The sequence below is a fragment of the Thamnophis sirtalis genome, unplaced genomic scaffold, assembly GCF_051295495.1.
Source record: "Thamnophis sirtalis isolate CommonGarterSnake01/CBP01778 unplaced genomic scaffold, rThaSir2_p1.2 scaffold_6, whole genome shotgun sequence".
Lineage (NCBI taxonomy): Eukaryota > Metazoa > Chordata > Lepidosauria > Squamata > Natricidae > Thamnophis > Thamnophis sirtalis.
In genome coordinates this window covers 25697544-25711669 of record NW_028261386.1, presented here as the reverse complement: position 1 = coordinate 25711669, position 14126 = coordinate 25697544, and the positions used below count along the sequence as shown (strand labels likewise).

General features: G+C 43.7%; 1 protein-coding gene across 1 annotated transcript in view; it reads left to right on the top strand.

The window, feature by feature from the left end:
• Window positions 1-14126, top strand: part of INTS9 (integrator complex subunit 9) — a 98150-nt gene that overhangs the window by 70339 nt on the left and 13685 nt on the right. Inside the window, exons 12-14 of the mRNA XM_014057460.2 lie at window positions 3767-3938; window positions 8349-8473; window positions 10996-11163. Coding sequence (XP_013912935.1) covers window positions 3767-3938; window positions 8349-8473; window positions 10996-11163 — 465 coding nt within the window. The remainder of the gene's footprint in view (window positions 1-3766; window positions 3939-8348; window positions 8474-10995; window positions 11164-14126) is intronic.

The following is a 14126-nucleotide window of genomic DNA, read 5'->3' as shown; positions in this document are numbered from 1 at the left end:
CCTTGCTCAATAGTAGTAACTATGAGAGGGATCTTGGAGTCCTAGTGGACAACCATTTAAATATCAGCCAGCAGTGTACAGCAGCTGCCAAAAAAGCCAACACAGTTCTAGGCTACATAAACAGAGGGATAGAATCAAGATCACGTGAAGTGTTAATACCATTTTATAACCCTTGGTAAGGCCACACTTGGAATACTGCATTCAGTTTGGGTTGCCACGATGTAGAAAAGATGTGGAGACTCTAAAAAGAGTACAGAGAAGAGCAACAAAGATGATTAGGGGACTGGAGGCTAAAACATATGAAGAACAGTTGCAGGAACTGGGTATGTCTAGTTTAATGAAAAGAAGGACTAGGGGAGACATGATAGCAGTGTTCCAATATCTCAGGGGTTGCCACAAAGAAGAGGGAGTCAAACTATTCTCCAAGGCACCTGAGGGTAGAACAAGAAGCAATGGGTGGAAACTAATCAAGGAGAGAAGCAACTTAGAACTGAGGAGAAATTTCCTGACAGAACAATTAATCAGTGGAACAACTTGCCTCCAGAAGTTGTGAATGCCCCAACACTGGAAGTCTTTAAGGAGATGTTGGATAGCCATTTGGTTGGTTTCCTGTCTAAGCAGGGGGTTGGATTAGAAGACCTCCAAGGTCCCTTCCAACTCTGCTATTATATTGTATTGTATATAAATACACAGGTAAAACTCAAAAGATTAGAATATTGTACAAAAGTTCATTTATTTCAGTAATGCCACTTAAAAGGTGAAACTAATATAGGAAATAGACTCATTACATGCAAAGCAAGTTCAAGCCGTGATTTGTCATAATTGTGATGATTATGGTTTACAGCTCATGAAAATCCCAAATCCACAATCTCAGAAAATTAGAATATTGTGAAAAGGTGCAATATTCTAGTCTCAAAGTGTCCCACTCTAATCAGCTAATTAAGCCATAACTCCTGCAAAGGGTTCCTGAGCCTTTAAATGGTTTCTCAGTCTGCTTCAGTAGGAATCACAATCTTGGGAAAGACTGCTGACCTGACAGTTGTACAGGAAACCATAAGGAGGGAAAGCCTCAAAAGGTAATTGCAAAAGAAGTTGGATGTTCCCAAAGTGCATTAATAGAAAGTTATGTGGAAGGGAAAAGTGTGGAAGAAAAAGGCGCACTAGCAGCAGGGATGACTGCAGCCTGGAGAGGATTGTCAGGAAAAGGCCATTCAAAAGTGTTGGGGACTTTCACAAGGAGTGGACTTAGGCTGGAGTCAGTGCATCAAGAGCCATCACACACAGACGGATCCTGGACATGGGCTTCAAATGTCGTATTCCTCTTGTCAAGCCGCTCCTGAACAACAAACAACGTCAGAAGCGTCTTACCTGGGCTAAAGAAAAACAGACCTGGTCTGTTGCTCAGTGATCCAAAGTCCTCTTTTCTGATGAGAGCAACTTTTGCATCTCATTTGGAAACCAGGGACCCAGAGTATGGAGGAAGAATGGAGAGGCGCACACTGCAAGATGCTTGAAGTCCAGTATGAAGTTTCCAGTTTGTGTTGATTTGGGGAGCTATGTCATCTGCTGGTATTGGTCCACTGTGCTTAATTAAGTCCAGAGTCAACGCAGCCGTTGGAGATTTTGGAGCACTTCATGCTTCCTTCCGCAGACAAGCTTTATGGGGAGGCTGACTTCATTTTCCAGCAGGACTTGGCACCTGCCCACACTGCCAAAAGCACCAAAACCTGGTTCAATGACTGTGGGATTACTGTGCTTGATTGGCCAGCAAACTCGCCTGACCTGAACCCCATAGACAATCTATGGGGCATTGCCAAAAGAAAGATGAGAGACATGAGACCAAACAATGCAGAAGAGCTGAAGGATCCTGGTCTTCCATAACATCTCAGCAGGCTGGCTGATAGCTTCCATGCCACACCGCATTGAGGCAGTAATTGCTGCAAAAGAGGCCCAAACCAAGTACTGAGTACATATGCATGCTTATACTTTTCAGAGGTCCGATATTGTTCTATGTACAATCCTTGTTTTATTGATTGCATGTAATATTCTAATTTTCTGAGATTGTGGATTTGGGGTTTCCATGAGCTGTAAGCCATAATCATCACAATTATGACAAATCACGGCTTGAACTATCTTGCTTTGCATGTAATGAGTCTATCTCATATATTAGTTTCACCTTTTAAGTTGCATTATTGAAATAAATGAACTTTTGCACGATATTCTAATTTTTCGAGTTTCACCTGTATATAAAAGATTGGCCTCATACATTTCTGCAGTTTACACCTGTCCTTATTGAGCTTCCAAATTACATCCACTTCATAGGAAAGAAAAAGCAAGCTGTTGGAGGATGCCCTTGTTTTGAATGCTGCAATTTAAGCTTAGAAAATTGTATTTGGTTTTTGTGTTGAGTTTTTGTTTTTCCATCTCCAGCCCCTGGAGATTTTGGTCAATACAGTGTAAAAGGTATCCTTGAAGCAGCTTCTTTTCCTTCCATCAATGGGAAACAAGAAGACATTGAATATGTTTTCAAAAGTCTGCCCACATTTATTTAATGGATTCTTATTAGTCGTTCTTGTCAAGGAAAATATCCATTAGCAACACCAAGGCGAAGCCCGTCGTTTTGGGGCTGTGGCAAGACTTGCTTACAGAGCCCTTTATCTCTGCTCTCTGGAGAGCAAATTCTTACAAAGGTATTCATCCTCTACAATTGCCTGCTGACTTTCCAGGTTTCATTGCTGGAAGAAATATTCCGAAGACGAAAACCATATTTGACTTGGGAGCTGTACTTTCTTTCTCTGTATGGGAGCCATGGAGTGTATAGCCTACAACAGTGATAGTTAACCTTTTTGGTGCCAAGTGCCCAAAGCGTGGGCGCATGAGAAAGAGAATGCATGCGCAGGTGCCTCAACCCTCAAAATGCAATGCGAGCACCCCCCACGCATGCACCCTACGCATGGGCACGCATCCCCCCCTACATGCAGCCCTGCCTGCATGTGCCCCAGCCCCTCATGCCCCATTTCGGCTTCTAGGTTGATGCAGGAGGCTTTCCAGGCACAAAACAGGTGGGGGGCCTCGTACGGCGCCCCCATGCCCCTTTTCAGCTTCTAGGTTGGTGTGGGCAGCAGAAATGGAAGTAGAAAGTAGGGTGTGTTAGTGGGGGGGAACCTGTGGAGAATGGGGAAGGCACGGGTGGCAGAAATGGAGTAGAAAGGTGGGGTGTGCTGGGGAAGAACCTGAGGAGATAGGGAAAGGCACGGGTGTCATAAACGGAGGAGAAAAGTAGGGCGTGCTGGGGGGGGGACCTGCTGAGATCAGGGAAGGGTGGCAGAAATAGAGGAGAAAGGTAGGGCGCGGTGGCGGAGGAACCTGTGGAGATCAGGGAAGCCTCCCCCCTGCGCATGTGCAGCAGAGACCCAAAGACCAGCTGGCTGGTGGGAGGCACGCGTGCATGCATGGTGGAGCTGGTCTGGGCGATGGCTGGTGTGTCCACAGAGAGGGCTCTGTGTGCCACCTATGGCATGCGTGCCAATCACCGGCCTACAATATTGCTGTGTTACTTTATTTATAAACCAAATCTTGTAAGAACAGACATTACAACCACATGATCTCAGCTAGAAAACTGAGAAGCAGGACCAAATTCCATTTTTAATCCTCTGGGAACAAAGGCTGGTGGGTGGAGGGCCAGTTTAACAGTCACTGAAATGTGTCTTCAAAATAATTATGAAAGACAAAGGCAAATAACCCCCTTCCTCCTTCTGAATGCCAGCTCATCCAGTCCAACAAACTGAAGCATTACCCCAGCATCCATGGAGATTTTAGTAACGACTTCAAGCAGCCTTGTGTGGTGTTCACCGGGCATCCCTCGCTCCGGTTTGGCGATGTTGTGCATTTCATGGAACTGTGGGGGAAATCCAGTCTCAACACCATTATATTTACAGGTAGGATTTCTAATGTAATTCATTGCAAAATAGAACTGTATTTCTAACCTGTGGAATTGACAGACTGTATGCATCATCTTTTTACCAATCCCACGGAGATTTCACTTCCAATAAAAGCCACTATGGTTTTCCGCAGACATTTTATCATTCTGGAAAGTAAAAGGGGCCTAAATAAGAAAGAGCAGCAGTATTAATTGGGCCTGAAAGGAAAATGAGTAGTTAATAAAAGTTCTTCTGAAATTGATCAAGTTTGAATAACTAATTAAAATGTTGGCATCCTGCTGGTTAAAAGCGACATGTCAGAACCATCTCCAAGGACAGACCCAGAAATCATGTTTTGTGACAGCCTGTTCAAGAAAAAGCTGGTTTGCTGGATGAGGCCAGAAATAAAACATTCCAGTATTTGGAGCTCAACATTAGCCAGTTAAACGCCCTATGTAGATTCTCAGAATTTTTCTTCTGCTTTACTTAAAACATTTTGTCTGTAGTTACCGTATTTTTTGGAGTATAAGACGCACCTTTTTCCCTCAAAAAAGAGGGTGAAAATCTGGGTGCATCTTATACACTGAATACAGCATTTTTGGCCTCCCAAAACCCCACCCCCTTTACCAAAATGGCCGTGCATAGCCTTTAGGAGGCTTCCAAAGTGCTCCTGGGGACTGGGAAAGGCAAAAATGAATGGAAATGGGCCATTTTTTGCTAGTTTTGCCCCCCTCCCCCCAAGCCACCAGGAGCACTCTATAAGCCTCCTAGAGGCTATGCATGCCTTTTTTCTTTTTACAAAAGACAGGCCCGTTTTCATGAAAAACGGGCCATTTTTGGGAGGTCTACAGAGTTCAAACACTTTTTTTTTTTAATTTGGGTCTTCATAATCTTGGTGCATCTTATACTGCAGTGTGTCTTATACTCCGAAAAATACGGTATGTCTAGATATGTGGGAACTGTCCCAGACAGCCTGGCCATTCTGGATTTTCCCAGAAAACTTTAGGTTTTTGCTATAACTCAGAGAAAAGATGTGCTACTTCAGTTCAAGTAACTTAATATAGAAATTGAAACAGGGCTGCTCAAGTAACTTTGGAAAAACATTTTGGGCTGAAGCCCACAACTTTCTATTTATATGCTGGAAAGCTATGAAGAAATATTGCTGTCTATTATATCAACATTTTCTTTCAAAGATGGGAACTGTTTAAGGAGTACTTCCTTTTAAATTCAGTTTCCTTGTTGTAGAATGAACTATTTCAAACCTGACTCTGGTTTAATAGAAAATGTAATTAAATGCAAGTGAGTTTCCTCATCCCCTCTACCCCGACCTCTTGCCATTGCCTCTTGATTACATTTCCAATAGGAAAGAAGTGATAATGCTTCTAGATGAATTGCTACTGTCATTCTACATGAGACTAATTGATATAATTTTCTATTGATTATCTGAAAATAACTCAATTAGCCTTCCCCACTGTGGTATTTTTCTTATGATGTGTTGGTAATGGGAATTGTGATTCATTATATCATGTTGAGAGATGTCAACAGATAAGAGATAAGTTGAACTAGATACCGTATTTTTTGGAGTATAAGACGCACCTTTTAGTCTCAAAAAAGAGGCTCAAAAAACTTCAATTAAGCAAGCTGTTGTAAAAGCCAGATGACATGAAACTTTAATTCCTTTTTTTAATTGTTTATTTATACATTTTTTCTTCTTTAATTCTTAATGGGAATAGTTCATGGACTGTCTTTCAAAAAGGTTGGGAGGCACCCATGTTTCCCCGAAAATAAGACCGGTTCTTTTTATATATTAATATATTGCCCCTGAAAAGTGTTTGGAGACTACAATTGATCCAGAATGCAGCCGCGCAAGCGATACTAGGAGGTACACCCACGTGACACCTATCCTCCGCGAGCTGCACTGGCTCCCTATTGGTCTCCGAACGCGCTTCAAGGTGCTGGTTATCACCTTTAAAGCCCTAAATGGCCTAGGACCTGGATATCTCCATGACCGCCTCCTGCCACATACCTCCCAGCGTCCGATAAGATCTCACAGGAAGGGCCTTCTCCGGGTGCCGTCGACTACACAATGTCGACTGGTGGTCCTTGGGAGAGAGCCTTCTCTGTAGCTGCCCCAGCCCTATGGAACGATCTACCCCCTGAGATCCGGACCCTCCCCACTCTCTCGGCCTTCCGAAAGTCCACTAAGACCTGGCTGTTCCGACAGGCCTGGAGCTGCTGATCCTTGATTGAGTTCCAGCCCCACTAAGAACTGAGTGCATGTTGTGTTCTTTTAACCTGCTTTGTTTTTGTATTCTAAATTTTTAGTATTTTTAAATTGTTTTTATGTAAGCCTCCCAGAGTCCTTCGGGATTGGGCGGCATACAAATTCATTAAATCTTAATCTTAATTGTTGCTCCAAATTAGAGCTGATTTTCCAGCTAGGTCTTATTTTCAGGGAAAGATGGTACTAAATGCATCTGGCTGGCTAAGAATCTTAACCCAGGCTTATTTTGGGGTAGAGTTTATGTTGTGGCCCAGCAGGAGCCGTTGGAGCTGCCGACAGATTCCGATAGCGAGGGACCCTATGAGTTGGCTCTGGATGATATGGAGGACACTGGGCAGGGTTCAGACTCTGAGCAGGGACCAGAGAGGGTGGTTGGCCACCAGGAGGCACCTGAGGCATGGAGCAGCGATGAAAGCCAAAGGGAGTTTGTCCATGACGTCAGGTCCTGGAGCAGTGGGGAGGAGCAAAGGGAGTTGGTCCCGGACACCAGGCAAAGAAGGGCGGATAAGCGCAGGCAGCAATTACGGAGACATAGAAGATAATCGGGCCCAGGTGGTTGTGATTTGGGCTCCTCCCAAGAGAGTATATAAGAAGAGACTTTGGGAGGAGACCTTTTGCAGGACACAACCATTTTACTAAGCTGGAGAAGCTCTTGTGTGTATCTCTTATCTGTGGGAGTCTGGGTTGCTGCCAAAGTCTTGTCTGTGAGTAATTACTGTGAATAAAGCGTGGCTAACAGTAACCTTGTATCAGTATGACTCACCATATGGAGGGGGGGTCAGAACAGGTTTATATTATGAGCATCCTGAAAAATCATGCGAGAGCTTATTTTCCAATTGGGCCTTATTTTCGGGAAAACACAGTAGAAGTGTATTGGGTAAAGCTTTCCCCTGTTGAATTCTTCCATCAAAGTGATTTCATTCAAATCAGGAGCCTGTGATGGGTGGGTAGAGCAAGAAGGGAAAATTAGGTTACTTAAAATAATATGTTGAAGAGTCAATAGATTCATAATAAAGAAGAGGGTAGTAAGATCCTTGAGCAAATATGCAGGAATCTCTAAATATAAATTTCTTCAAAGATCCTGTTATAGCATTGCTTTGGGGCATTGTGGGAAAGAAAGCTGATGCTAGCTGACACAACCATCCAGTCCAGGAAGAGAATGGACTCTTGTATTTGTATTCAAATGTCAGAATTTGGACTGTTTAGCTGAACAAAGGCTTTGAGTAACAAGTCAACTCTTTCTCCTTTTCCATGAATGCATAAACCCTGTCACTAGCCCTCTTTTTCTTTTGGGTATCTTTGAGTCAAACTTGATTCCTGGTGACGCACACTGAATTTTCTGAACAACGTTTTCAGAAGAGGGTTGCCTTTGTCTTCTTTCCATGCTGAATCAGGTTGACTTGCCCTAAATCACCCAACTAGCTTCAGGCATAAAGTAGAATTAAAACTCACTATCTCCTGGCATTTAGCTCAGTGCCTGTAGCTACTATGCAAAACTGATTCTTATCTAGATAGCCTTTGACTTACAACAGTTCATTTAGCGACCGTTCAGACCGTTCCTATTATTGTAAGCTGCCCTGAGTCCCCTCAGGGAAAAGGGTGGCCTATAAATGTTTAATAAAAGTAAAAAAAGAGTTACAATGCCACTGAAAAAAGTGACCTATGGCCACCTTTTCATACTTACGACCATTACAGCATCCCCATGGTCATGCGATTTACATTTGTATGCTTGACACCCGGTTCACACTCGTGACAGTTGCATATGATCCCCTTTTGAAATCTCCTGACAAGCAGAGTCACTGCAATGATCCACTTAATAAATGTGGCAAGAAAAGTCATAAAATGGGGCAAAACTCACTTAACAAATTTCTCGCTTAGCAAAATAAATTTTGGGCTCAATTGTGGTCGTACATCAGGAACCACCTGTACTACTCTTTATTTGTCTTGCCTTTTTAAAATTCTATGCATCCTCTTTGTCCCAGGGCCTGAAATCATTACGATGTCCCCAAGCTGTATAGTCCCTGCTTTCTGGTTTACACCAAAGTCCCTCATCCCTTAGAGGAGTGTGTGGTTTGACAAAGTTTTGGCATAATATTAAATACTAGGTTTCTTCCTTTCCCCCCTCTTCCCTTTCCTGTTTACAGAACCTGATTTCTCTTATCTGGATGCATTGGCCCCCTACCAGCCACTGGCCATGAAGTGTATCTATTGTCCAATAGACACCAGGCTGAATTTTATCCAGGTGTCCAAACTACTCAAAGAAGTACAGGTAATCAATTTTACTTGTCTTAATTTGTTTTGTTGTTGTTGTTAGTTGCGAAGTCGTGTCCGATCCATTGCAACCCCATGGACAACATTCCTCCAGGCCTTCCTGTCCTCTGCCACCCTCTGGAGTCCATTTAAGCTCACACCTACTGCTTCGGTGACTCCATCCAGCCCCCTCATTCTCTGTTGTCCCCTTCTTCTTTTGTCCTCAATCTTTCCCAACATTAGGTTCTTCTCCAGTGAGTCCTTCCTTCTCATTGCGTGGCTCACTTAATTTGCTTACTGCTAGTCCAAATTATACTTTACCCAAGTACAGGTGCCTCCAAAATATATTCTGCTATATATGATAGAACTGAGGCACCTGTGGGGGGCAGGGGGGGGATCAAGCATGGAGAAATGATGAAAGCAGTGCCACACCACCAAGACACAAATTCCATCCCTTTTGTAAATGTGTTCTTATGGTAGAGTTTGTGTTACAATGATCCAGTGTTGCTTTCATCATTTTAATGAAAACCTCTGCTTTTGCCGATGTGCCTAGAAATGTTCTTTATGCCAATTTATTGCTCCATGAAGAAAATCCAAAACCTTATCATTGACTATATTTGAAGACTCCCAAAGAGGCTAATATCTGATTAGAAACTGGATTTTTGCCAGACTGCATTGTGTGAAGTTTTGTTGAGCATGTAACTGACATTTGTCCTGTAACACAGACTTGTATTACAAAAGCAGAAAACACTCCAATCTCCAACCTAGGTTGCCTTGACCCTATTTTTCCAGCCTCTAGGGCTCCTTTTCATTTATGTTTGTCAGTGCAATTGTCCAAAATCAACCATGTGGCTGATTGCCATTTTGAGATGAGGAACACATGGGACACGGTACCATATTTTTCAGACTATAAGACGCACCAGAGTTTAAGACGCATCATGATTTTGAAGAGGTAATTTTTTTAAAAAAAAAATTGCACTCTGCAGGCCTCCCAAACCCTCTGTACGCCTCTTTTTTTTTTTTTTTTTTTTTTGCAAAAAAAAAATGTGGGGGGATGCAGAGCTTTGGGAGGTTGTAGAATGCTCCTGGGGGCTGGACGGGGGGGGGGGCAAAAACAAGCAAAAAATGGCCCATTTTTTGTAAAAACGGGCCATTTTTTTTCACAAAAGGGGGGGGCATGCAGAGGCTTTGGGAGGCTTGTAGAGTGTTCCTGGGGGCTGGGGAGAAGGCAGAACTGAGCAAAAACAGTCCCCCCAGCCTCTAGGAGCACTTTGCAAGCCTCCCAAACCCTCTGCATGTCCATTTTTGCAAGGGGGCGGAGTTTTGGTAGGCCAAAAATGCTGTATTTAGTGTATAAGACACACCTAGATTTTCACCCTCTTTTTTGGAGGGGGGGAAAGGTGTGTCTTATACTCTGAAAAATACGATACGTTCTAAAATAATTTAACAGCAGTTGAGGAAAAAAAAACCCAACCATAAAGAAAAGTCTATGTGACTTATTCTCACCCACTTAGCATCATCCTGTTTAAGTATAGTCCTCAGGCCCCACCCCAGAATTTAGGCTGGTCATTGTAAGACAGCTGCACCTTTCAAATATTATATTCGTTGAAGCATAGTGTCCTACCAAAGCTGTAATAGTACAATGAAACCTTAGTTTTCCACATCTCAACTGAAAGGGAGCCATCTACAAAATCCAATTGGAAGCTGCATAATGGTATAATTGGTGTCCATTTATGTTATTTGTGTAATGACTTCATTATCTAAATGATGTCATTTTGGTATCATTTGTGTAATAGTGTCATAATATAAGTGATACAATTTACAACAGGGGTGTCTAACTCAAGGTCCTGGGGCCAGATCCAGACCACGGGGTGTTTAGATCTGGCCCGAGGCAGTGCCCTGGAAAAAGCAAAGGACTGACCCGCAGTGCCTCTGCCAATGAAAACAGAGCTCTTATGATCTTATGGTCCTGTAATGGTTGAACGTACCTTGAATTTGTAGGCTGGGGTTCTCTGGGCAGGATGGAAATATGTCCTATTTTATTATTTTATTTTATTTCATTCCTTTCCCAGCAGATCAGCTGTCCTTCGTAATTCGCAATTTAAAATTGCAAAAATTGCAAATTGTCCTTCGTGTGTGAGGCAGCGCTGAAAACTGGTGTGCGCCAGCCAGCTGATAGCCGGGTGCGCAGGCGTGCCAGAACCTGAAGGTTTGGCTTTTCCGGAGCATGATCTCTTAACACACGTAGCAGTGCTGAAAACCAGCCTGTGCGTGCCCGCCGGCCAGCTGATCATTGCATGCGCATGCACGCTAGAACCCGGAAGTTTGGCTTTTCCAGAGCGGAGCCCTGATGACCACACACATGCGTGATGTTTCTGTGTGACCTTTTTTGGCACTGGTGCCGAAAAGGTTCGCCATCACTGGCATATACTCTTAATTAATTTATCCTGAAAAAAGTGTGAAAATCTTCTTTTTTCCCCACACTTTGAAACTGCACTGTTACTGAAAATCTCACCAGTGCTTTCCTTGTTTTCTTAACAGCCTCTCCATGTGGTTTGTCCTGAGCAATATACTCAGCCTCCTCCAACCCAATCCCATCGCACAGATTTGATGGTTGACTGCTTGCCTCCACCCATGTCCTACCGTAGAGCAGAGGTGCTAACTCTTCCATTCAAACGCCGCTATGAGAAGATTGAAATCACCCCAGAGGTGAGGAATGAAAGGGGGGCTCGTGAAGGAAGGAGGACTGATACGAGATCGCTTCAGGATAGTTTGGGGAGGGGGAGTGAAAGGCCTTGAAGCAATGGGTGAAGTGCATGAATAAAGCACCTAGATGTTGTTGATTGACATACTGTAAGTGGTGTCAGCAAGATACAGATATAAGTTTTGTTCAGTTTTTCTTGAGAACAAAGACCAATAGCTGTTGCCATTGATGTTGCTGAAATGAGGTCATATTTTTCCGGGGGGAAAGTCTGTTGTAGCAAACTTTCTAGAATCTTTCAATTCTAGTAAGCAAAATTGTGTTACTTCAGAGGTGGGTTGCTGCCGGTTCGGCCCAGATCAGCCGAACTGCTAGTAGTGACGGCGGGAGGCTCCACCCACCCACCCGGATGCTTCTGCACATGCACAGAAGCGTCTCACGCATGCAGGAGCAAGCACGGGAGCTTCTCTGAACCGGTAGTAAAAGAATTAGCAACCCACCTCTGGATTACTTGTATCACTGCTCTGATTTAGTTTTGTAACAAATTCCACCTTGAGATTACCATTGTGTTGGCTACATGCACCAATGTTCCTCTGGGTAATTTTCTTGCTGCCCTTGCAATGACCAGTCCCACCTGGATGGTTTGTTTGGAGACTAGCTAAATGATCGTGGCTAGCCATTCCACCAATGGCCTAGCCCATTTTTTATGGCAGCCTAGGCACAACGTCAACATTCCAAGCATAACAACCAGCCAAAAAATAAAACAAAACAATGGACCTCAGTGGTACAGTGGTTAGAGTACAGTATTGCAGGCTACTTCTGCTGACTGCTGGCTGCCTGCAATTTGGCAGTTCAAATCCCACTAGGCTCAAGGTTGACAGCTTTCCATCCCTCCGAGGTGGGTAAAATGGGGACCCACATTGTTGGGGGCAATATGCTGACTCTGTAAACTGCTTAGAGATGGCTGTTAAAGCACTATGAAGTGGTATATAAATCTAAGTGCTATTGCTAGTGCTTACAGGTTATATACAGAAATACTTAACACATTGTCCAGTTTTAATTGAGGCGGAAGAAAATATCAATATTTTGTTTAATTTCTTCCAGTTTTTCTGATTAAGGTTCCTATTGCTATTGTGCATGAGAACTCTATTTTGGACAACTAATTGGGATAAATAAATTATTCCCTTTCCTAGTGATTGGTTTGAAGCTCTTTTGAATCCATCTTGTGCTTCTTTGTGAGTTGATTGCCATGACTGAAGTCTTGCTTGATGATGTGCTAATTGTGTTATTCCATTCTTCCCATTACACCCCCTTCCAGTGATCAGAGTCCTAGTGCTAAACACACACAAACACTCACACACAAGCTGATGACGACCTTAACGGGCTTAAGGGGGTGGCTTATATTAAGAGCATGCTAAAAATCAGGCTAGGGCTTATTTTTGGGGTGGGCCTTATTTTCAGGGGAAATTGTAGTTGTCCTATAATATAGTGTTCCACATTGATCAATGCCTTTTATCAAGTGATACTTGAATTAGATAGGAGTTTATAAATGAAAATTGATACTTAAATGGTATAAATGGAGGATGTGTATTTTGGAAAAATTGAAAATTCTGTGATGGGCATGGAAGTGATAGAAGTGATATGCCAGTGCCTGGAGGCTGTCAGGGTCTGGATGGAAGCAAACAAGCTTGCACTCATTCCCGACAAGACTGAGTGGCTATTGATGCTCCCTCCCAAGGATGGTCCAGCTATTCCATCCCTTAGCCTGGGGGGCGAAACTATACGCCCCTCAGAAAGGGTTCGCAATTTGGGAGTCCTCCTGGATCCGCAGCTGACGTTAGAACATCACTTGTCGGCTGTGACCAGGGGGGCCTTTGTCCAGGTTCGCCTGGTGCACCAGTTGCGACCCTATCTGGACCGGGAGGCCCTTCGGATGGTCACTCACACCCTCGTCACCTCAAGACTGGATTACTGTAACGCGCTCTACATGGGGCTGCCCTTGAAGAGTGTTCGAAGACTTCAGTTAGTCCAGATTGCAGCCACGCGAGCGATAGTGGGTGTACCTAGGTACACCCACATTACACCTATCCTCCGTGAGGTGCACTGGCTTCCCATTGGTCTCCGGACACGTTTCAAGGTGCTAGTCATTACTTGTAAAGCCCTACATAGTTTAGGACCTGGCTACCTGAGAGACCGCCTCCTGCCATTTACCTCCCAGAGACCTATAAGATCACACAGACTAGGCCTCCTCCAGATTCCATCTGCCGGTCAATGTCGGCTGGTGACTCCTCGGGGGAGGGCCTTCTCTGTAGCTGCTCCAGCCCTATGGAACGATCTCCCCATGGAGATCCGGACTCTTACTACTCTTCCGGCCTTCCGCAAAGCGATTAAGACCTGGCTGTTCCGGCAGGCCTGGGGCTGTTGATTTATCCAGCCCCATTCTAAGCTATATGAATGTTGTGAAATTTTAATGTCTGTTCTTTTTAATTTTTATATGTTCCCCCTTCCTGCTTTTATCTGTAAGCCGCCCTGAGTCTCTCGAGAGTGGGTGGCATACAAATCCTAATAAACCGTAAACCGGCATAACATTTGGCAGTGTATTCTAAAAACAATAGTTCATGAAAAATAACAAACAGGATAGACAAGGAGGGGGGCTTCTATATTTCATTCTGAATTGGCATCTGACTGCCCTGTCTGAGACACATAGGGTTTTTTTTTTCATTTGATCCAGCTTTGTTTTGCAAAAAGGGACCAAGACTTCTATATTGTGGGACTTCTATATTGTGGGATATATATTCAAGTATTGAAAATTGGATATTTCTACTCTTACGTCTTTGGGGCTAGCCTTGTTTCTCAGAAATAGTCCCATTTTCCATTGTGGATAAATCGGTCAGTCGCCTAGAAACTTACATTTCAGGATATTGGATACTGGGGAGGCAAAACAAAGGAGAGCTATTCTCCTCCTAACCAA